This window comes from Chaetomium globosum, genomic scaffold (assembly GCF_000143365.1).
Source record: "Chaetomium globosum CBS 148.51 scaffold_2 genomic scaffold, whole genome shotgun sequence".
Lineage (NCBI taxonomy): Eukaryota > Fungi > Ascomycota > Sordariomycetes > Sordariales > Chaetomiaceae > Chaetomium > Chaetomium globosum.
The window spans coordinates 1,329,248-1,352,527 of NT_165977.1; the positions used below are offsets into that span (position 1 = coordinate 1,329,248).

Consider the following 23,280-nt stretch of genomic DNA (forward strand, 5'->3'; position numbering starts at 1 on the left):
TCAGAACACCTCCCCCACCCCCGCCGCCTCGCCGCTCAAATAATGTTCGACCTCAGCCCCAACGGCTTCCGGCGACTCACTTCGTCTACAAAGCGCGTCTTGTCGTCGCCAATCTTGCGGCGGAACATATCCAGGTCCCTCACCAGGCCGCTCATGTGCTCATGCATGTCATCCGCATTGCGCTCATATTTGGCCGCCTCCTCTTCTTCTTTGTGTCCCCGTCCCTCCTCTTCCTCGCTCTCCGGCCCGCCCGACGCATACCCATCATCATTATCATCATTCCCATCACCATCATCCTTATTATTGTCGTCTTCCACCCCGTCTGCAGCCCGAACCGGCTCCGGAATCGCAGGTATCGGATTGCGCAGACTCTCCAACGCCAACTTGAGATGCAGCCGCAGCGCCTCGTTCACCGTCTGCAGGGAGCGGATCTAGCCCTCGGCGAAGAGGGAGCGCTCGGCCATGGAGAGCTGGAGGCCGCGGACGCGGGCCTGGTATTCCTCGAGGCGCTCCTCGGCCTCGCGCGCGTCTTTTTCGCGGGCGCCGCGAGTCGCCCACCACGAGCTGCAGCGCCCGGATCTCCTGCCTCCATCGCCTGAAATCTGCGCGTCGCGCTCCGCAGCCGAGACGGCGTCGATCTGGTTGACCACCGCCCGCGTGCGGATCCGCTTGGCTTGAGTCGGCGTAACGGAACGTGGAGAGCGTTTCTTCGTAGTTCGGAGTGGGGCGATGCATGCGATCATGGCCGTTTTGGAGTTGCCGCCGAGTGAGTCTTTGAGTAGCCAGGTCAGAATGCTGTCGCGGTAGGGCACGACGGTGTTGTCCTTGCGGGAGCTGCCTGGCCGGCGTTGCTGTTTGGGATCGGCGAGCGCAGCGATAACCCGCCCGAGCGTGGTCAGGGATTTGTTGATGTTGCTACCCTCGCGCAGGCGCTGGCCGGTGGCCTCGGTGGACTTGGCGCGCTCGGAGCCCGCGAGATCGACTAGGCGGATACGACTGGAGCGCTCGGTGGTTTCGTCCGTCTCGAGGTCGTGGTGAATCTGCTTGAGCATGATGGTGAAAACGGCATGGCTGCGCGAGCTGGTGTCGTTCATCTTGGTGCTGGCCGTCGTGCGGTTGTTGTCGCCGATGCGCATGTACCGGATGATCTCATGCAAGCTGCGTACTGGAACCTCGGTGAGGTCTTTGACGTAGGGGCCCTCGGTGGGAGACTCGCGGATTTTGAGGTAGTATGGGGGCTGGTGCGGGATGATGGGGACGAGGAGGTCGCGGACGTGCTCGTTGTAGACTTCGAAGTAGGAGACGCGTACGTTGTAGCTGATGTTGGGTGTTTCGTCTTGGGCCGCCGCAATGCGCTCGAACAGGTCCTCGCATGTCCGTGGTATCAAACCCGGGTGATCTGGCGTGCCCATCATGGTGTAAGATTTGCCAGAGCCTGTCTGGCCATAGGCGAAGATGCATGTGTGGTACCCCTCAAAGTTATGGTCTAGGAATTCCTCGCCCAAGCTATCGTAGACATCTTCCTGTGTCGCATAGTGCTCGTCTTCTGGGTCGTGGCTCCAGAAGCTATTGTCGAAGGTGAATGACTTTTCCTCCAGGACTTTGCGCGAGCGCGCGCGTGCATTGGCCGGGTCGAAGTCATTGGGTACTAGAAGTGTTGTCTGCTGCGAGATCGGGTCCATATGGATGAGGCATTCTGCTTCGCGATGGATTTCTGTTTATTGCTAGAGTCAGCCGTCACAATTCGCCAGATTCCAATTCTCCAATAAGAGAGACAGAGCAGCACAGAGCAAAACACAGAGTCGGAGGGAGAGAGCGACAAACGTACCCCGCGGCAGAAACGCCCGCACTCTCACGACAACCCTCACATTCCCACCCCCATCGACCCGGGCATGCGGCGGAACGGTGCCATCGCGAGATCGCAACGAAGGCGTGCTCGCGCCCGAGTGGACGTGCCGCTGGGCGACGTCGAGGTAACCTGCAGAGTTCGGCATCAGGCGCGGGTCCAGCGAAATGCCAATCAAGGTGTCATGGATATCGCCGACGACGTCTCGGAAGCGTTGTTCGAGGTTGCTGTACATTAAGTTATTTAGCACTGATGTGCAGGCCCTAGGAAGCGACTGTGGATCGCCAGCTGGCGCTTGCTCGGTGGCTTGCCTGAACGGGGTCGGTTCCTCCTGGCGATTGTTTACATTGGCTGGGGGGTTGCAGTTGCTGGGGTGAGCAGATGCGGGCGGTCGCATGTGCAAGGGTTGGCTGGGCGCTCAATGGGCTGGCAGTTGCGTCTTGGCGGCAAACTGCTGCGATAAGACAGGGGGAGGTGGGCCATTTCACCGCCAGGCGTGGGTCGCTGTGATGCGCTGGCAGCACTCAATCCATGCACATCACCGCTCTCCCTGGCATTCATGGATGCCGAACCAGAGTCTTCGATGCAAGGAACCGTCGATGGTGAATCGAGTTCGCGAGGTTATTGGTTACACAATGGTTAAACAACACAGGGAAACAGAGCGCAGCAATCAAAGAGAGTGAGTTCTGCACTGAGAATCCCGATCAACATAGCTTGTCTACCTCAATATCTACCATACAGTTCATGCATGCCATGCCCTCTACCTTTGAAAACAAACCCAACTCCCCCATTCCCCAACACCACCGACACCATCTACCCGATTCCCCCCTCCTCATCAGCGCTCCAACAGCCCCTTTCCCAACAACACCCCTCCGACCTCACTCACCAACCCCAGCCCCTTCCCGACGCCCTCTCCCTTCCCCTTCCCCAGCACCACCCCACCCGCCTCCATAATCCTCAACAGATCCGCCACCTCCCCGTCCAACGGCGCGCAGTACACCAGCCAGCCCAGACCCAGCAACATACCCTCCAGCGCCTCCACGGACGTCTCCTCCTGCGTAATCGCCTCGAGCACGGACGCAGCCAGCTCGACCTGGTCGTGCTCAGGCAGCAGGTCGCCGGGCCCGCCCCGGCGCTTCCTGCTGTTGGCGAGGGCGACGTTGTACAGCAGGCCGGCGGCTGCGACGCGCGTGTTGGTGTGGGCGTCGTCGAGGAAGCTGGATGAGAGCAGCTGCGTGATGGCGGTGCGCAGTGGCGGGTAGGCCAGGATCTCGGGCGGGTAGAGCGGAGTGGTGAAGAGGTTGCAGGAGAGCTGGAGGGTGACCAGGCGCAGGGCGTACGGGCAGGTGGTGGGGGATAGCGTGGTGGTGACGTGCGTGAGGATGGAGGTGATGGTGCGGTGGGGAACGGGCTGTTCCTCAGCTAGGTAGCCGCTCACGCGCGGGTCGATGAGGGCGCAGCGGAGGAGGTCGACGATGGTGAAGAGGAGGTCGGTGGGGAGCGTGGTTAGAGACGAGCGGACGAGGGACGTGAAGGCGGCTAGGTCGGGGAGGGTCGTCTCGGCCGGTCCGTCGGAGGAGCGGGACTCGATGAAGGCCTTGATGCTCTGTACTGCTGGATGGGCGGCAGTTGTGCCCATCTTGGCGAGGAGCTTCGGCAGCGGTGGGGAGTTGGCGAAGGTAACGTAATCGGCACTGGGATTGGAGAAGGTCGGTAGGTTGAGGGCTTGGTGCGGGTGTGGTGGCCATGCCATTTGAACGAGGAGTTGCACGTTGCCTCGCAACGCACTCGGGTCCGCACCGCTCCAGCGGTTCTCCTGCTGGCCTCTTAAAAAGGTAATAAACGTCGGCGTCGCCGAGATGGAGTACCGGCTGCCAACGTCAAAGGCTTGCGAAGTATCAACTTTGATCAGGACGCCTCTCTCCCCGATCTCGCCCGCGAGCTCGTCATAGAGTGGATAGAGGGTTTTGCAAGGAGGGCACGTGGCCGAAGTGAAGAAAACGACGGCGCACGCTTTATCGAACTTTCCTAATAGCTCATCGAGTTGCCCTAGGCTCGAGACAGTGTGGACTTTTCCGAGAGGCCGGTGGAGCTCTGACTGAGGCTTGACCGAGCTGCCCGGGGTCTGCTGCTCGATGCCGAGAATGTTGCCTCCGCGCTTGTTGGCGTTGATTTGCTGTGTTAGTGTGGGCATGATCATCTGGCCAAACGGCGAATCTCTGCCATAGGTCAGTATTCTACCGGCTCAGTCCGCCTACGACCCTAGACCGGGCGGCTGGAGACATACAAAACAGCCTGAGGCATGTTGGTGATATGGCTAGGGATGCCTTTGCCCAAGAGAAACGTGGCGAAGTCGTTTGAGAAATTGTTACAGTTGTGCCTCCACAAGTCGTAGGCCTAGAGTTGTTAGTCTTAACTCTCTCATGTCCGAAGCAACGAGAAGGCGTTGGTCAACTTACCTCGACCGTGTAGATTCCCCGCAGCGAGTCTAGATATTCTTCAATCACGTCCATAGGCACTTATAACATTGGGTCAGCACTACCTCGAAGAATGCCTGAAGAGTAATCGTGAATACATACGCTCGCTCCTCCCAAGATGGAGTTTCTGCATGGGTTGCCCGAGGTGCGACGATCCTGGTCTAATGGCAACGATGTTACCATCGTACACGTATTCTCGCCCGTCTAATTGTATTGATGTGTGGTAGATAGCATCGAGCTGAAACCCAAGCAGGCCGAGAGACATTTGACGCGCGAGACCTCTTGAAAGGTCATAAACAAGAAGGTGTATATCCATGACGACCGCGGTGTAATAACGGGTTCGTGCGATACAACAGTCTGATTACCGCGATGAGGCACGTCCTTCCTCGTGGTCTAGGGCGGGACACCTTGAAGAAAGCGAAGTTGGGTCAAGTTTGGTTTAGATGAAGGTTAGAAAGTGTGGTGGTCGAGTTTTAGATCAGAGGTTGTCCGGTTCGAAAGGCAGCGAGAGGTTACGAGGCCAGCCTACCGCTTCTGGAAGCCTCTAGGCTGGCATTGCCACTGGTATGTTACGCCTGTGAAATCGTATGGTAATTATGTAAGATACATATATGTCCGTGTAACTCGTTAAGTGCGGTGTATGAACTCATAGTTGAAGATGGCGACCAAGCCTTGATTACAATCATTAGCTGCATCCTGAAAATATCCACAAAATTGAGATAGATAATCACTCCCCAGCGGGATAAATCGTACGCGGCTCCCTGAGGTTCCGTCGGCTTTGAGCTCGCCGATCTCGCTGATCCGACCCCGTCAGCATCGTACACAGGTAACTATAGGTAGGTATTTTGAGAGGTAGACCGACCAAGTACTTACAAAACGTACCAGATCTATGTAGTTAATGATTGTATATCTCGAGCCGATGGGTTCTTCGACAAGGAGAGTGGTCGCGTGGTCCGCAACATCCCAATCGGTCCAACGGCTAGGCCTTCTAGATTTGGGAAAAGAGGGAATGATTGTATCGACAGGGTAAACCAGTCCAACGCAACATATTTGAACTTGGCGCGCTCCTCCGGGCTAAAGGTCTTTGCGATATCAATGCCGTTGCCGAAAAAGACAAGTGTTTTGTCCACGTTGACCCAATGGAATGTCGATGGGCCGCCTCTTAAACTATCAAACTGAATATAGGATCTTTCCATGACCCGCCGAGCTTCTTTGCAGGAGAGGCCTACTAAGTAGGGCGCGGGGCCGATGAAGGTCATTGTTGGGGGACGGTCGTCTGGGTCCGAATGTGTGGCCCAGAGAGCTGGAACCGATAGCGCTTCTTTTCAGATGAGGTCTCGAATTTCGAAGGGGAGGCGAGGAAAGCAGGTGAAAGTGTTCGAATTCGCCATGCTTGTTGTCAAGACAAAAAGCTGGTGGTGGGTGCTGCGAATTGCGAATCCAACCAAGTTTACAACATTGTGCGAAGCAAGATCACGGGGCAACTACGGAGAGGGTTCATACTAAATACTAATCAGTTTGAAGGGCATTTCGGCTGCCCTCAACAGAGAGTCTATAGATGGGATGAAGATGGGATGAAGATGGGACGCATGGGTTGTGTGCTGTTATTGACGTTGCGGGTGGAGAGGTTGAATAAAAAGTGGAAAGATTTGGTCATCGACTTGGAACTCGCCCTCTCAGAGCTGTGAAGAACCACTGACCCACCCAATGGCAGGGGTGTTTTGTGGCCTGTCGCGTCATTCCTTGCAGGACCGTTTCACCCAACGGGCTGTCAGAAAATCGAGATCCATCCATTCATGGATTGCCGGGTCTGGAAAGCCAAATCTCCAAAATCTTGGACAACCAACCCCTATTCATCCACCACACCTCCACGTTTTTCGCTTGGAGGTTTTGCTGTTTGTTGCACTTCCTGAGCGGCCACTGCGATTTGATTTTGCAGTGCCTGTGTTTGCGCGCAACTGTCTTCATGTCTCTCGTTTAACGCCCTTTCAATTCGATTAATCGCCACTTGGCTGGCATGTGCGACTTAGCCTCGAGCCCTTGATCCTCGAAGCCCCCGTTCAGCTTTCGCCTCCTTAGGGATTCGAAACCCGTCCCTATGCGACGCACGTCGGTGTCGCTGCCGACGAAGCACATTGCCTACGATCCTCACGAGAAACCTGACCGATACGACAGAAACCGGGGCGAGAGCCTAATCATGAAGATGCAATCTGCTTGGGTATCGCAGTCCCAGCGGGCGCGCTACATCAAGACCGGCGCCATCATTTTTACAGTGTTTTTGATCTTTTACTTTTTCTCTCCGTCAGGGGTGGATATCTACAATGGTAGGTTTAGCTTTGAAGGGGTATACTTTTGCGCGAGGTTGAGCTAATTTGGGGTTTAAGGATCAGACATTGTAGGACATGCCGGATCGCCATCTCAAGGCCAAACACCATCCGACTCTTCCTATGGCACCGACAAATGCACCAAGTCCTTCTCCAAGGACAAGCCCATCGTGCAGTACGTCTCCATGATCGACGCTGGCAGCACTGGCTCGCGCATTCACGTCTACAAGTTCAACAACTGCGGCGCCACCCCCGAACTTGAGGGCGAAGTCCTCTTCAAGATGACCGAGAAGATCGAGGGCAAGAGCAGCGGGCTGGGCGCGTATAAGGACGACCCTGAGGCTGCCGCCGGGAGTCTGGAGCCTCTCCTCGACGCAGCCCTCAAAGTCATTCCGGACAAGCTGAAGGGTTGCAGCCCGATCGCTGTGAAGGCGACTGCCGGCTTGCGGGTGATCGGCACTGAAAAGAGCACAAAGATTTTGGAGGCCGTCAGGCACCGTCTGGAGACCAAGTATCCCTTCCCCGTGGTCTCCCAGCAGGAGGGCGGCGTGTCCATGATGGACGGCGCCGACGAAGGTGTTTATGCCTGGGTCACGGTGAACTATCTCCTAGGCAAGATTGGCGGTCCCGACCGCAGCGAGACAGCTGCCGTGTTCGACCTCGGCGGCGGTTCCACTCAGATCGTCTTCCAGCCGACCTTCGAGGGTCTCAGCTCCGGCGGCATGCCCGAGAAGCTGGCCGAGGGGGACCACAAGTACGATCTCAACTTCGGCGGGCAAAAGTTCAGTCTGTACCAGCACTCTCACTTGGGATACGGCCTGATGGCGGCGCGCGAGGCCATCCACCTCACGCTCGTCGATGACCTCCACGAGCAGAACAAGGACGATGCCGCCTGGACCAAGAACGCCGTCGTCAACCCCTGCCTTTCGGTCGGAACGTCCAAGAACGTCACCGTCAAGCTCGGCGACAAGCACCCGCTCGGCACAACCGTCGATTTGACCATGACGGCGCCGTCTACCGCGGGGGCGAGCCAGTGCCGCAGCCTGGCGGAGCGCATCCTCAAGAAGGACGCCGAGTGCAAGCTGGCGCCGTGCTCCTTTAACGGCGTGCACCAGCCGTCCATCGCCAAGACCTTTGCGCACGAGGACATCTTCTTTCTCTCCTACTTCTACGACCGCACCCAGCCGCTCGGCATGCCCGAGTCCTTCACCTTGCGCGAGCTGGCCGACCTCACTAGGAGCGTGTGCGGCGGCGAGGAGGCCTGGGACGTCTTCGCCAGCGTGCCGGGCGCCGTCGACGAGCTGCGCGGCCGCCCCGAGCACTGCCTCGACCTCAACTTTATGCTGGCCCTGTCCCATACCGGCTACGAGATGCCGCTGGACCGGGAGGTGCGCATTGCTAAGAAGATTAAGGATAAGGAGCTGGGATGGTGTTTGGGCGCCAGGTAAGCTCTTTTTTTGTCACCCTTCCTATCGTTATGGAGTTGCTTCTTGATTCATGATTACTGACTCGTTTGTGTATAGCTTGCCGCTGCTTTCAAAGGGATCGGGATGGGAGTGCAGAATTACCGAGACACATTAGTGAGAAGAACGAATTGGGCCGGTGGGTTGGATCCACAGGAAAACATGCAGAGGAAAACATGATTATGTGTTCAGATAGAACACCGGGCTCGATGAGGCGTTATGCTCTGATTTTGTACGGCTGAATAAGCACAGCCACGGAAACGAAGGGGTAGACCGCGTTATTTATTCTAATGCAGTGTGGGTATGGTATTGACCAACGGTGGTTTCCCAATTCTTGTTCTACCGTCTTATGATGACAGTGATATACCCTATCCACACCCATCCATATCATATCCTTACTCTATGCCCCCTTCCACCCCCAACTCAAATCAACCAAACCGCCTACGCAGAGATAACTACGCAGGCACCCTCACCGCCCCCAAAACCTCCTCCAACACCTCCTCCACCCCGACCCCCTCCAACAACCCCCTCACCACCCCAACCTCACTCCCCCACTGCACGCTCCTCTCCCTCTCCACCCCCACCCCCTCCTCCCCGCCCACCACCCTCACCCGGTGCGCGTACACCTTGCGCACCGCCAGCGCCACCAGCGCGGGGGTGACGTAGTCCAGCCCGTGCAGCGGCGCCAGCGACGCGCTCAGCCGGGCGAGGTGCTGCGTGGCGGTGGGGGAGACGCACCCCGGTGCGACGGCGCGGTGGGTGCGCAGGAAGGAGATCAGGTTGAATTGGTAGCGCGTTAGGGCGATGGAGGTGTGCGTTGTGCGGGAGAGCTGGGAGAGGTGGGAGATTTCGGTTTCGGTGAGGGTGTGTTGGGGGGGTTGGGTTCGGGGTTGGGTTGGGGGGTGTTGGTGTTGGTGTCGGTGTTGGGGTGAGAGGGAGGGTATGCCGCCGCTTCGGACGCTGCTAGCGGTGCTGTCCTTGCGATGGCGCCAGTGGTCTTGGTGGTCGACGGCTGGGATGCCGAGGCCTGTTATGGCCAGGGAGGCGTGCCGGTTGAGCTTAACAACGCTAGTGCTAGATCTCGTGGAGGCGGCGTCGTCCTGGTTGTCATCGTTTGAGGGCCGGGGCTGAGGGCTGTATTCTTCGTCGAGGTAGGGGAAACCATCCTCCTCCGGGTCATGCCAGTGGCTGAGGTAGAAGAAATCATTCAGATGGGGGGTGACCCGGGCCTGTCCTACACCGTTGGCGCCAACTACAGCAATGAAGAGAAACTGCTTTGGGGCAGTTTGTACGCTTGTTCTTGTGAATATGCGGCGCGTGCGGAGAAGCTCGAGGGCTTGGATCTGGATGGCCCGGGGAGCACGGTCTAGGTCTTTAGCCAGGATAACGTTGGCGATTCGCGGTTGTGGGGTCTGCGAGCTGCTTCCGGGCGAGATTGGGCTCACCGCCCCACCAATGCGAGGAGATGAGGTTAGCGGAAAGTAGGACCCGGATGAAGGCCCGGGGCCTCCCACGGAGAGCTGCGACTGCTCATGGCGCGGTCGGTACGGGGACACGGAGCGCGTGTTGCCGGGCGACGGCGGTGCTCGGTTCGGAGGGACGCATAAACCTGTCGCAAACTCATCGAGCGTGGTGTGGGCGTGGCAGCTGATTATGGCGGAGCTAAGGTTGAAGGTTTTGGATGCGATCAGGCGCAACTCCTCGGCGAGTTCGTTGACGCTGTCCGGTTCGGTGCTGATCAGGCAGTGCTCGCGGGCGATGAGGCCAAGGAGGGCTGCGAGCTCCAGGTCGCTGAGATTGTGGATTTTGTCGAGGAGCTGTTCATCCGCCATTGCCTAGAGATCTGCCGACTTCCAAAGCCGCGACCCAGCCTTAACAAGCCGCAATGACGGCAGCCCAAGGTTGAGAAGTTCAGAAAGGTAGCGAGAGCCAGGAGTTACCAAAGCTTTTGCCCAGGCGCCCCAATCCTTTCGTCCCTTGCCGCTCTTTCACACCTTGTCGTCGATGGCCTGATTATTGATGTGCTGTATTGCCATCTCTAATCTTTCCCCGCGTGGATGACGGTGTTGGGTTTCCGGTTCGGACTGTCGTCGTGGCTGCTCGTGTGCTTCTGTCTCGGCTTGGTTGCCGCCGAAGCTCGGCTCAGCGCTGTGCCGCTTGGGGGAGCTCAGGCCAATTCAGCGGGAACGGGAACAGGCAATGGGGCATTCCCCATGTGCGCATCACCGCTAGGCCGAAAGTTGCCTGGTTTCATCAGCGGACCAACATTACAGACCGATGATTGGCCCTCGCTTCAATCCGGTCATGCCTGCCTGCCCTGCCTTGCAGCTTGCCAGCCATCTGTGGCTCCGCTCTTTGCCAGCGTCACTCCTCCAACCCTCGAGTCCCCAACAACAAGCCCCATCGTTCGTCAGTACTGCAACTGTTCATTCCTAGCCATACGCTGTTCGCGCTCTTGAACTAAGTGAATCCCAGAACACCAGAACCACCTACTATCGCTTTATCTGAGAGCACACCCCAGCATCAGCAAGTGTTCCAGTCCGACGTTACTCAACTCTCCGGATCGCCTTCCCCACATCATCGTCGATCTAGCGAAGACACTGGCGCCATGTCTAGCAAAAAGAAGGTCCTTTTGAAGGTTGGATGCGCCGAGATGACTGCTGTGCCTGCGCCGCTTGCTAATGGCATGGGATTTTAGGTCATCATCTTGGGTGACAGCGGTGTCGGCAAGACGAGTCTGATGAACCAATATGTACGCTGCCGATGCTCCCACCCGACCGCTATTCGACGCTCACGGATTCAATGTCTGACTTTGTCTCGAATTACAGGTCAACAAGAAGTTCAGCGCTAGCTACAAGGCCACAATCGGGGCTGATTTCCTGACGCGGGAAGTGATGGTGGATGACCGTCGGGTTACGATGCAGGTGCGCAGACGACTTCGGCCCAAGAGCCCGGCTTGTTCATAGTGAGGGTGGGCGCTAACATACGGCTTTGATGACAGCTCTGGGATACGGCAGGCCAAGAACGGTTCCAGTCGCTCGGCGTGGCCTTCTACCGTGGAGCCGATTGCTGCGTGTTGGTGTACGACGTCAACAACTCCAAAAGCTTCGACGCTCTCGACAGCTGGCGGGACGAGTTCTTGATTCAAGCATCCCCACGAGACCCGGATAACTTCCCGTTCGTGGTGCTTGGAAACAAGATCGATGTGGAGGAGAGCAAAAGAGTGGTGAGTCCGGCTGGGGGTCTGCCGGAGTGGACGGGAGCGAGAGCGGGGCTGACCAAGTTCAGATCTCAACTAAGAGGGCTATGACCTTCTGCCAGTCCAAAGGAGGCATCCCCTACTTTGAGACCAGCGCAAAGGAGGCGATCAACGTAGAGCAGGCGTTCGAAGGTAGGTTGCCATCGGCGCCAGAAGCGAGAGAGAGCTGCAACTGACCGCCTATAGTTATCGCAAGGAATGCGCTGCTTCAAGAAGAGTCGGAGGAATTCAGCGGGGACTTCCAGGACCCTATCAACATCCACATCGAGAACGACCGGGACGGTTGCGCGTGCTGAGCAGGGAGGGAACTAAATTGATTCGGATTTCACTTGTTTACTGGTTATGTGCTTTGTATGATATCATGCCCGGTGTGTCTGGCTGCTTTTGTCCCAAACGGGAGAGTCGGGTTGTCATTTCTGTCCCAGGGAGAGCGTTGTTGGGATGCTTCATAGAGGTGGAAGCCTTGGTGTAAATGGTATATGGTATCGAGTATTGTGTACAGGTATGACCGTGCTGCACGATAGTGGGTTCATCATATTTCGACTGGGCACATGCTTAGAACTGGAAGCCACATGAAGACGTAACAACTCAACATGGAAGAGTTACGCCATTTCAATACACAGCAACAGGTACCGATGTACCGGCCTGCTATAGTCAACCCTAACCCCGCATCACGAATTCGCGCCATTTTAGGGATGGTCAGGGGCAGTCTTGGCGTCGATGTTCTGTTCTTGGTCAGTCGCAGTCGCGTGCACCAGAGCGAGCTTGCAACCCGCAGAGTCCAGTCCTTAACTTGACTCCTCTAAAAACTCCAGTGTTTTGAGATATTGCTGTCGGGTGTCGCGGTAGTTTGTGCGACCACATTCCTTCGCTAATACCTGGTATCTGCGCTCCTTTTGCTTTTTATTGCCTTTGCAAAGTACAAATGCATACCTCATCCATCGGCCTCATGCCGTTTCTAACCTAACCGACCTCAGTTTGTTGGCCCGCTTGAACTCGGCATCCTCGGTTTGATTTCGCCTGGAGATGCAGCACCCGTCAAGGCCCTTTTTGTCCGCCGGTCCGCGCACGTTTGTTTCTTTGCGTGGTTGATTCCACGCCTCAGGGTACGATAAGATATCATCACGACACTCGGCTTACCGACCGACCCGTAGACCAAATACCTCTCCAAACTCCGGCTGCCTGGTGCTATAAGCCGGGGTTGACCTCCGCGAGCGGCAAGAGACGCTACCTACACACGAGTACACGACTACACAGCATGGCGCCCATCGAGCCGCTCCTCCCGGGGGAGCTAACGCCAGATCATAAACAGAAAGACGAGACCGCCCAGCACACTACCCAGACACACCCCTCTTCTTCGTCCCGGCGCAGGTCGCATTCAGTCACCGCGGGCATGCTATCCACAACAGACTCCGAACCTCCCCTCTCCCGCTCCCCGTCCACAGCAAGGACTTCTGGTTCAGAGACAACAGCGTCACGAGGCAGCATCAGCAACTTACGCGAGAAGCTCGGCCTCGGCGGTGTTGCGCGGCGCACCCTCGGGATAGGGCTACTGCTGGTTGTGGTGTTTCTGTGGACGACATCCAACTTCCTAGCGAGCGTGAGTTCTCCATGCCCCTGCCCATACCCCTCCACCATGCCCCTCCCCCCACCATGACGGGGTGGTGTAGAGCGGATAGGTTCGGGTTCGGGTTACTGACGAAGAGACGGCCCCTGCAGTATATCTTCTCCGACGGCACCTACAACAAGCCCTTCTTCCTCGTCTATGTCAACACCTCATGCTTTGCCATCTCGCTGATCCCGCTTACCATCCGCTACGTCATGCAAAACGGCGTGGACGCGCTGCTGGCTTCCGCTCTGCAGTTGTGGCGGGGGCGGAGCTCTGGCTTCACGCTACTAAGGGCACGGGATGGAGAGGGTATTGGTGGCCGCCGTGGCGGTAATGAGGGCGATGATGACGCCGGGGAGCGGTTGTTGGTGGACGACGAGGGGAGCCTGGAGGCCCTGGACATGGTGCCGCCGGGGGGCGGGGACGACAAGCTGAGTGTGGGGGAGACGGCGCGGCTGAGTCTGGAGTTCTCGATGCTGTGGTTTTCCGCGAATTACTTTGCGTCGGCGTGCCTGGAGTACACGAGTGTGGGGAGCGTGACCATCTTGACGTCTACGAGCAGCATTTGGACGCTGATTTTCTGTGCGATCACCAAGGTGGAGGGGTTTACGATGCGGAAGTTGGTGGGCGTGTTGGCGTCGCTGGTGGGCGTGGTGCTTATTTCGTCGGTGGATTTGTCTGGGGCGAACGACGATAACCGGGGGAGTTTCCCCCACAAGACGACGGCGCAGATCGCGATCGGGGATGCCATGGCTTTTTTTAGTGCCATCATCTATGGCGTCTACGTCACGGTCATGAAGCGGAGGGTCGGGAACGAAGAGCGGGTGAATATGCCGCTGTTCTTTGGCTTGGTTGGCCTGTTTAACGTGTTGTTTCTCTGGCCGGGCTTCTTCATCTTGCACTACACCGGCATCGAGCCGTTCGAAGTCCCACCCACAGCCAGTGTGTGGACCATTATCGCGGTGAGTGCTATGAGCAACGTATGAAGGAAAAACTACTGACGCCTCTCAGGTCAATTCTGCCGCGTCCTTCTTCAGCGATATTCTGTGGGCATACGCCATGTTGCTCACAACGCCGCTTGTCGTCACAGTGGGCTTATCCCTAAACATCCCCCTCTCGCTCATCGGCGAGATGATCCAGTACTCTCAGTATTCAAGCTGGCTTTACTGGGTGGGTGCTGGGGTAGTATTCATATCGTTTTTGTTTGTCAACAACGAGAGCCATGAGGATGGCGCAGACGGGAAAGATGACCTGGCTCCGGGAGCCGAGAGGTCAGCGGTATAGCATTTAGATTCTCGGTACTTCATTAGAGAACGCAGAGTTCTTCGCAGGCTACCATTTTAGAGCATAGATGGTAATTTAGGATGCCCACAGCAGGTCGCCATTGGTGGCCGAGTTCACCAGTTATTGGACCGGCGCGGCCCAGCTTGAAGCATAGCAACCAGCATCTGGGAGCCTTCAACACTACATTTGGCCTTGTGCTCTCCACAAAGTTGAACCCTAGTTTAAAATAGACCTAGGCCACCAGCGCTCACAATCACGTCCTACTAGGAACTGCTCATGAGACTCCTATTGCCTTGAAACTTCAAGGTTTCACTACTTCCACATGGCTGTAGAGCCACGACAACTGATTCCCTATCCGACCTGGTACTCCTTCGCCTTGCTTTGCTGTAGTGAAACGACCAGCACCATTGGGACATAAGTGCTGTTTTTGTTCCGAGGGTGGACAGAGTTTGGTTGGCGGGTTCAGGGAGTAAATAAAGCCAGATGAGATAGGACAGCCCTGCTTTGTTTTCAAAACTTTCGTTACTGTTCGGTTCGAGTCACATGTGTTCCATAACAAGAGTAGATATGTTATTGGGGCCGGCTCTTGATTAATTACAGTTTGCCCTACTGTCACAAACCCTCCGCCCAGTGTTCGGTGACTCTTACAAACCGTACGATATTCCTTCAAGAGCAGTACCCCCCTCTTCTATCCCACGTACCGGGCCATCGCGCTTCCGAACTTGGATACGATTTTGCCATGGACCCCCAAAACAACGCTCACGGGTCTCAAGGCCGGCCCCATCTCGGGGATAGCATCAACACCGCCACCAGGGCGCTTCACGCCAAGCTGAACAAGGCAATTCTCCAGCACTTCCCGCTAGCCCTACCTCCTCACGCCACCAACCCCTCCATCTACGCTACCGGTCTCCTCCACATCGCCCCGATTTACTTCACCTTCGAATCTCTCTGGCAGGACCTTATTGGCACCCACGGCGACGCCAACCCCAGTTCCGAAAACGGGCCTCCACCCCCCGATACCTCCTCTTCCCAACCCGAGAACCCACGCCACACCCCCATCACCACTTACTCCCAGCCCTCCACCATTCGAACCACGAATTCTCACCCTCCTCCAAACCCTACATCACCCTCTCCTAAGCCGCACCACCCCCCTTCTAGCCGACATCCACACCCTCACAAACCAGCAGCGCCCTACCGCCCCCGTCCCTACTACAACCATCCCCCCCGCCTCACTCACCACCCTTTCCTCTCAACAGCAGAAACAGACCAACTGCCAGCTGAACGACAACAACCAGCAACTCCTTTCGCAAACCACCCAACAAGCTGTCTTCCTCTCCCGTATCCAACAGTCGGTACGCGCCCGCCCACACGTGTTGCTGGCGTATGCGTGGGTGTTTTACATGGCGCTTTTTTCTGGGGGACGCGTGCTCAGGGGGTTGTTGGAGGGGGCGGGGGAGGGGTTTTGGAGTGGTTTTGGGGAGGATGTTGAGTGTGGTAATGACGGTGGTGATGACGGTGGTGTTGGGGATGACGAGGTTGGGTGTGGGTTGGAGACGAAGAAAGGAGCGTTGCCATTGGGGTTTTTCAGATTTGAGACGCCGAGGGATGGGGAGGATTTGAAGGTGGAGTTTAAGGAGAGGTTTGGGGAGGCGGGGCGGGTGTTGACGAGCGAGGAGAGGGATGAGGTGGTTAGGGAGGCGGGGAAGATATTCGAGGATATGATCCTGCTTGTGGACGAGCTTGACTGTATGCTCGGGAAGGATAAGCCTTGGGATCGTCTCGGGAGTTGCCAAGCGGAGGGGAAGGACGCTCACCTACAGATGAAGAACTGTCGAGTAAAGGGGGATGGAAAGTTGTTGAGCTAGCTCACTGGGTTCGGAGCGTGGTACTTGGCTATGGGAACTCTACTCGCTCTCGTTGGATTATGGGCGAGACATGCATGGAAGTGATGTGCGGATGGAATGGCTCAAGGTTCCGTAATCTCCTGGACAGGAAACACTCATAGAATGATACGACTAACTATTTCCATGGCTTACAACACATGTTACTCTTGGTATGGCACGACCCAGCTACCTGAACACCGTGTAATGCTAGAACAAACAAAAACAATGCCGCCCCATACGCCATAACCGCTGTTCCCGTGGTATGATATAAGCAACCCAATAACCCCAACAAACAACAACCCAAGCCAAACCTGGACAAAATCCAACAAAGCGCCCAACACCCTCCCAGGACCCCAAACCCTCACCACCATCTCCCACCCAATCCACACCCTAAACAATCACCAATCATCGACATCCCCCTCCCACTGATCGCCCACATCCGCCCACCCACAACCCCACCTCCTGCCCTCACCCTCCCCACCAGTCCTCAAATCCGCCGCCCTCTCCCGGTCCTCACTCCAGCAGCGCACGATAAAATCATCCCCCACAGTAACCAGCTTCCCGCCGCTCGTCCACGCCACCGCACCAACCTCCTTCCCATGCCCCCTCACCAGCGGCGTGCCCCTGCGCACGACCGGCGTGGCGCAATCCGCCTGCCGCGCAAAAAGCTGGCTCATGCTATTCGTGCGCTTTAGCGCCGGCGGTGCCCGACGCCGATGCCGCCGCCGATGCGGACCGGAGCCCCGGCCGCGACCGCGTCGAGGGGCCCTTGTCGGTGGGGGCGCCCGACGTAGTATGTTTCCTGGGCGGTAGTGTTGTCGTCGGGGGATGACGACGACCAGGCGTCGCGCAGGTAGCGTTCGTCGGTGGGGAATAGCACGGCGGCGCCGTCGGAGCTGCCGACGGCGAGGAGCTCCGGGCGGCCCTCGGCGGCGGGCCGGATGGCTGTCTTGACGTAGAAGCTCGTCGCGTGGAAGAGGGGGTGGCGGAAGCCGTAGAGCGGGCCGAGCCCCTCGTGGGCGGTGCCGTGTGGGTGGTGGCGGCGGCGCGGGGGCTCGGTGCCCGGGAGGGCGGGGGTCAGTTCGGAGGCGTGGCCGAGCACGAGGTGGGCGGTGCTGTAGGCGTAGACAGTGTTGTCTTTGCAGAGGGCGTACAGGCGCGTGCCGTCGCCGCCGAGGGTCATGGAGCAGATGCTGAAGGGTCGGAAGGCGACGTGGCTCGGGGGTGGCGCTGTGTAGGAGACGGGGGTGCTGGCTTTGTGGTGCCGGCTGGTGTGGACTGCGCGGATGTCCCAGAGCTTGATGCTCGCGTCGGCTTCGCAGGCGGTGAGGAGGAGGTGCTCGCGGCCGGGAGGGAGAAATTGCATTGCCGTGACCGAGACCTCGCCGAAGCGGCCCGGAACTTCGCCTAAGCGGGCAACGTCGCCGGGGTTGGAAGAGGACAGGTGACCTTTTCCCTGCCTAGTCGTTCGTGCGTGCGCGTCGTAAATGCTGTTGACCACGCAACCCGGGTTGAGCGGCTTTGGTATACGGTGGCGCAAGCCCGCCTCGGAAACAATACCCAAGTCCTGGACCGGCCCACCTCGGCACCGCAGATCCCAGATCTGAACGCTACCGTCACGACCAGAGGTTGCGAGAACGCAACTAGAGCCACGGCCGGGTTGAAAACGGACCTGTTTCAGGGAAGCTGTGTGGTGGCCGAGAATGGAGACGGGTCGTTGTGTTTGCATATCAATAACTCTGCCGGTCTGATCGCCCGATGCGGTGGCTAATAGCTGGTCGTCTTCGGAGAAGTCCAGGTCGATAATGGCGTTACCGTGGGCCTGGAACGACAGGTGGATTTTCGAGAAGTCTCCGCTCGAGTCGAGGAGGCGTACATAGCCTTCCTCGTCACCAACTGCTACAAGACTGCTTTCTAGAACGAGTTAGCTAACCGGACTGTGAGATACTTGGTTCCTCCATTGACTTACTGTGGCAGGTAGTTGTGCAGAAAGGGATGGCGCGCGGTGCTCCCTCATGGCTGGACGAGAAATGGGCATCCTCAGGCCGGCTCTGGAAGTCGGCCGTCTCGGTCCTCCAGTCTAAACGAACGGGTTAGAACGCATCTCGGAGTGAAGAATGCCGGTAAAGTACTCACCAGCAACAGGACACTCCAGAGCCTTCTCGCTAGCGAAGCGCATAGCACCCGTCATCCTCTGCACCAGCTGAGCCCCCAACCCCCAGCGATGCAACGGTACAGGCGCCTTCAATGGTGCTGCCATAACCTCGGGCACCTCGTCCTCGTCTTCCGAAACATCATCATCCCTGTAGACAACGTCTTGCAAAGCCCGTCGGGACCTTAGAGACTGGATGGGGCTCGCCAAGCCGGGCCTCAGATCTGCTGTTGGGAGGAGTGGTGACGACTGTAGCGGTGACGGCAGATAAGTTGTCTGTTTCTCGGGGGTGGAATGGTTGAATTTGCGGCGCTTTCCCCGGTGGGCTTCCTGGGGCAGGGGCAGATAGAGTTCCTCCGAGATGGGCTTGAGTGGGCTCGACGGTGTCTGGTAGCGGTTCAGGGCCGGGGCAGTAAGGTCGCAGAGGGCTTTCCGGGCAGCGCTTGGCTTGGATGAGACTCGGGATCGGGGAGTGAAGAATCGCTGAAACTTCCTAGGTGTAATTGACGGATTTCTTCGCTCCTTGCCGTGGGTTGATGGTGCCCTCGGGGGTGATGATAGGAGAGCGGCGTTCAAAGTGGCCGACCTTCTGGCGGGGGATGAAGGGATCTTGTCCGCCATGGTCAATGGGTCAATGGGTCAGGTCAATGGCCGCCTTTTAGCCCTTGGGAATCGTGGATCCCTAGGTAGTAAGCCTTGCCGAGGAAGAATAGAAATAGGAATTAGAGATTATCGAAAGCGAAGGATGGCAGGACTCGAGAATGGAATCGAGAATGGAATCGAGAATGGAATCGAGAGGTAAGTATTACACCCTGCAGACTCCAATCCTGTCAGGTCTAGTGTAATTCTAGGTTTGTCCGTTCGTTGTCTGCTGTCTGCTGGAGGAGGTCCCGCGGTGAGCACTTAAGAGAGGGAGAAAGAGGGTCGATCAACCTGGAATCCCCGCCGCTCATTGCCCCTACCAGAACCTGGAATTTGCTGCAAGACGCGGTTCGCGGTGTACTGACGCGCTAGGCGTACAGGGGTCTTTAAGTGGTTGAGGCTGGGCGCCCTATGAGATGCTGGCTTGTCGATCTCGCGACGTGTTGGGCCAATCAGTAATCCCAATCGCGCCTAGGGCGGGGCCAAAGCCGCCAGCCTCCCAAGAAGGCTTGGCGCTTGGCGTTGAAGAACCCCAAACCAAACAACCACGAACAGCACCCCACTTTCAGGTGAGCTTAACAATTTCGCCTTATCGCTTATCGGCCTGGTTCTCCGCCAAAAATTTCCAGAGTCCAGAAGCGCAGAAGACGGGAAGCCATCGACAGTAGGAGGGTCCAGCCAGCACGCCAGGGGTCGCATCGCTTGCGACAAAACAGCCCATACCATGGCGATCCAAAAGAAGCACGGCAAAGGCCGTCTCGACAAGTGGTACAAGCTCGCCAAGGAGAAGGGATATCGTGCGCGTGCCGCTTTCAAGTTGATCCAGCTCAACAAGAAGTATGGCTTCCTCGAGAAGAGCAAAGTCGTGCTCGATCTTTGCGCCGCGCCAGGGGTATGTGCAATTGCAATTGAGTCTGTGGTCGCGAGTGCCTCCTGAGCTAACAAGCCCAGTCATGGTGTCAAGTGTGCGCCGAGACGATGCCCAAGGACAGTATCATCGTCGGTGTCGATCTCGCCCCGATCAAGCCGATTCCCAAGGTTATCACCTTCCAGAGCGACATCACCACCGAGAAGTGCCGCGCGACCATCCGGACACACCTAAAGACCTGGAAGGCCGACTGTGTGCTCCACGACGGTGCGCCCAACGTCGGTACTGCGTGGGTGCAGGATTCGTACAACCAGGCCGAGCTCGCCCTCCATTCACTGAAGCTGGCGACCGAGTTCTTGATCGAAGGAGGAACCTTTGTGGTACGTTTGGAAAAAGGGGGTGAGGGGTCGGTCGTTGGGCAATACTGATCATTCGACAGACCAAGGTCTTCAGGTCCAAGGATTACAACTCCCTGTTGTGGGTTCTCAACCAGCTGTTCACCAAGGTCCATGCGACAAAGCCGCCCTCCTCTCGTAACGTTTCGGCCGAAATCTTCGTTGTATGTCTCGGCTTCAAGGCGCCGAAGCGCATTGATCCACGCCTGCTCGACCCTCGTTCCGTTTTCGAAGACCTGGCAGACCCGGCGCCGAACAATGAGGCCAAGGTGTACAACCCAGAGGTGAAGAAGAGGAAGAGAGAGGGTTATGAAGAGGGAGACTGTACGTGTTCCTGTTTTGCTCCTCGCTCGACGTTGCTGACCGGACATAGACACGCAATACAAAGAAATTGCTGCAAGCGAGTTCATCCAAACCATCGACCCAATCGCCATTCTTGGGCAGTACAACCGGCTCACGTTCGAACAACCGAAGAACGGTGATGTAGCGTTAGCCGCCTTGGACAAGTTGCCCGAGACAACAGAAGAAATTCGGCTTTGCTGCGCTGATCTGAAGGTTCTCGGAAGGAAAGAGTTCAAACTCCTCCTAAAATGGCGTTTGAAGGTTCGGGAGATCTTTGGGTTCCCCACCAAGAAGACCACCAAGACGCCGCTTTCAGAGGAGGTGGCCGAGGTGGAAAATATGGACGAGGAGCTCAAGATCCAGGAGGAGCTGCAGAAGATCAAGGACAAGGAGTCGTCCAAGAAGAAGAAGGAGCGGCGGAAGGAGAACGAGAAGAAGCAAAAAGACATTGTGCGCATGCAGATGAACATGACGGCACCCATGGATATCGGTATGGAGCAGGAGGGTCCCAGGGGCGCGGACTCCATGTTCCGTCTCAAGGCGATCGATCAGACCGACGCTCTGCGGAGGATAGCCAAAGGCAAGATGGCCAAAATCACGGCGGCCGAAGAAGCGAGGAAAGACCGTGATTCAGGCATCGGCTCCTCGGGCGAGACGGATGACGAAACCGACGAGGAAGAGGATAGGCTGGAGCGGGAGCTGGACAACATGTACGACAACTACCGGGAAAAGAAGGCGGCCGCCGACGCCAAGTACCGGGCGAAGAAGGCTAGGAAAGAGCATAGGGATGACGAGTGGGAGGGTGTGTCGGCGAGCGAGAAGGAGGAGAGCGACGATGACGATGAGTTGCTCGAGGAGGACAGCAGCGACGACTCCGATTCGGAGGAGGGCGGTGACACCGGCAAGCCGCTTCTACGAGACCTCGACAACACACCACAGGATGAGGCCGGGCTGTCAAAACGGGCGCGGGGTTTCTTCAGCCAGGAAATCTTCCAGAGTATCCCCGGGATATTGGACGTCCCAGAAGAGGAGGAGAGTGAGGAAGCGAGCGAAGATGACGCGATGGATGTCGACGAGATAGTGACATCCGACATCGAGGAATCCGAAGACGAACTGCCGACTATTGAGGAGCAAAGGAAGATGACGCAAAGAGAATTCCGCGCGCAAGGAGAAGGAGAAGGGTTTTGAGGTGGTCAAACAGAAAGAAGATGATGAAGATGACGACTGGGAGGAGAAAGAGAAGAAGAACAAGGACGGGCAGGCCCAGTAAGTTACCTCTTTTGAGTGAGCCCATTTCAATACTAACGGGGACAGACATCGATATCATCACAGCCGAGGCCATGACGCTTGCCCACCAGCTGGCGCGCGGCGAAAAGTCGACCTACGATATCATCGACGAAGGGTACAACAAGCATGCCTTCAAGGACCGGGACGGGTTGCCCGACTGGTTCCTCGACGATGAGGGCCAGCACGACAAGCCCCACAAGCCCATCAGCAAGGAGGCGGCGGCGGCCATCAAGGAGAAGCTACGGGCATACAATGCCAGGCCGATCAAGAAGGTTGCCGAGGCGCGGGCGCGGAAGAAGTTCAAGCAGGCCCAGAAGCTCGAGAAGCTCAAGAAGAAGGCCGATCTGCTGGCTGGTGATGAGGTTTGTTATACGCCTTGTTTTTATGCCGAGTTTTGTATGCTAAGTGTCCGCCACAGGGAATGTCTGAGAAGGAGAAGGCTTCTAGCATCGCCAAGCTCATGTCTGCAGCCGGGCGGAAGAAGAGAAAGGCGCCTGTCAAGGTGGTCAAGGCTGCGGGCATGAACCGCGGTTTGTCGGGTAGACCCAAGGGTGTCAAGGGCAGGTACAAGATGGTGGACCCGCGCATGAAGAAGGAGATGCGGGCGCTTAAGAGGATTGCGAAGAAGAAGTAAATGGGCGCCGGATGATTTGGGGTGTTTATAGTATAAGGGCTGTATCATGGGGCTCACATTGCCTTGGGTTGGAATATCAAGATCCAAGGACGATATCGCCTTGGTTTGCGTGCTACTTTCTTTGGTTTGACACTGACCTGACGAATGTGCTCATCGGGTAGAGAGGCCCTGTGAAGTCCATGTCGTACCTACCAAGACCGAGTCAGCATAATGGGTGGGTGAATACTTTGTTGCCGAGGACATACCAGTAGTTGACGGCGATACACACCCCGTCGGGCGGGCAACTTTGCGACACCTTGTGGTACCTATCATTTGTCAGTTTCCCCCTGGATAAAGTAAGGATCCATCCTCCTCCGAAGCAATATGCAACTCACCACATGCAAGGCAAATACAGCATATCGCCCGGGTCCAACGTCACCCTCATGGGCTGCACCAGGTGCGAATACGGCGTGGCATTCTCCTCTGGCCTATCCGGATCCCACGTCGCAAAGGGCACCATCTCCCCCCCTTCCTCCAGCACCAATTCCAACCCGCCACCACCGCCACCCAATTCCCCATCCCCATTCCGCCCCTTTTCCAGATCATCACCCCCCTCCCCCTCCCCCTTCCCCCCCCTCCCCCCCCTCCGAACCCAAACCGCCCCCCTCAACCGCCTTTCCCCAGCCCCCGCCTGACACGCCGGTGACAGGAGTACAAAGTGCTGGCGCCCGGGGACCTGCACGTACACGTTCTCGTAGTTGTTGCGGCGCTGCGCCTTAGCCGAGCGCCAGTTGCCGATCCACAGGGTGACGGCGGCCGGCTCGCGCGCCAGCGCC

At 57.3% G+C, this 23,280-nt stretch overlaps 7 protein-coding genes across 7 annotated transcripts; 4 read left to right on the forward strand and 3 right to left on the reverse strand.

The window, feature by feature from the left end:
* Positions 1 to 431: 431 nt before the first annotated feature.
* Positions 432 to 4,456, reverse strand: CHGG_02547 (uncharacterized protein; the record flags this gene model as incomplete). Its single annotated transcript, XM_001229062.1, has 7 exons — positions 432 to 1,714; positions 1,829 to 2,073; positions 2,335 to 2,360; positions 2,733 to 4,065; positions 4,134 to 4,243; positions 4,306 to 4,364; positions 4,426 to 4,456. The coding sequence occupies 7 exons, from the start codon at positions 4,454 to 4,456 to the stop codon at positions 432 to 434; spliced, it is 3,087 nt and encodes a 1,028-aa protein (XP_001229063.1).
* A 1,965-nt stretch (positions 4,457 to 6,421) lies between these two features.
* Positions 6,422 to 8,228, forward strand: CHGG_02548 (uncharacterized protein; the record flags this gene model as incomplete). The annotated part of the gene is made up of 3 exons (XM_001229063.1): positions 6,422 to 6,647; positions 6,723 to 8,091; positions 8,171 to 8,228. 3 exons carry the CDS (start codon positions 6,422 to 6,424, stop codon positions 8,226 to 8,228), a joined length of 1,653 nt encoding a protein of 550 aa, XP_001229064.1.
* Positions 8,229 to 8,565: 337 nt separating this feature from the next.
* On the reverse strand, positions 8,566 to 9,942 carry CHGG_02549 (uncharacterized protein; the record flags this gene model as incomplete). Its single annotated transcript, XM_001229064.1, has 1 exon — positions 8,566 to 9,942. The coding sequence occupies one exon, from the start codon at positions 9,940 to 9,942 to the stop codon at positions 8,566 to 8,568; it is 1,377 nt and encodes a 458-aa protein (XP_001229065.1).
* A 776-nt stretch (positions 9,943 to 10,718) lies between these two features.
* Positions 10,719 to 11,665, forward strand: CHGG_02550 (uncharacterized protein; the record flags this gene model as incomplete). Its single annotated transcript, XM_001229065.1, has 6 exons — positions 10,719 to 10,748; positions 10,809 to 10,862; positions 10,939 to 11,034; positions 11,112 to 11,336; positions 11,399 to 11,501; positions 11,556 to 11,665. 6 exons carry the CDS (start codon positions 10,719 to 10,721, stop codon positions 11,663 to 11,665), a joined length of 618 nt encoding a protein of 205 aa, XP_001229066.1.
* A 962-nt stretch (positions 11,666 to 12,627) lies between these two features.
* CHGG_02551 (uncharacterized protein) lies at positions 12,628 to 14,262 on the forward strand (the record flags this gene model as incomplete). Its single annotated transcript, XM_001229066.1, has 3 exons — positions 12,628 to 12,969; positions 13,089 to 13,940; positions 13,990 to 14,262. The coding sequence occupies 3 exons, from the start codon at positions 12,628 to 12,630 to the stop codon at positions 14,260 to 14,262; spliced, it is 1,467 nt and encodes a 488-aa protein (XP_001229067.1).
* A 2,574-nt stretch (positions 14,263 to 16,836) lies between these two features.
* Positions 16,837 to 18,918, reverse strand: CHGG_02552 (uncharacterized protein; the record flags this gene model as incomplete). The annotated part of the gene is made up of 3 exons (XM_001229067.1): positions 16,837 to 18,059; positions 18,115 to 18,225; positions 18,282 to 18,918. 3 exons carry the CDS (start codon positions 18,916 to 18,918, stop codon positions 16,837 to 16,839), a joined length of 1,971 nt encoding a protein of 656 aa, XP_001229068.1.
* Positions 18,919 to 19,663: 745 nt separating this feature from the next.
* On the forward strand, positions 19,664 to 22,465 carry CHGG_02553 (uncharacterized protein; the record flags this gene model as incomplete). Its single annotated transcript, XM_001229068.1, has 7 exons — positions 19,664 to 19,831; positions 19,891 to 20,187; positions 20,247 to 20,526; positions 20,576 to 21,497; positions 21,746 to 21,810; positions 21,877 to 22,193; positions 22,250 to 22,465. 7 exons carry the CDS (start codon positions 19,664 to 19,666, stop codon positions 22,463 to 22,465), a joined length of 2,265 nt encoding a protein of 754 aa, XP_001229069.1.
* Between the last annotated feature and the right edge of the window lie 815 nt (positions 22,466 to 23,280).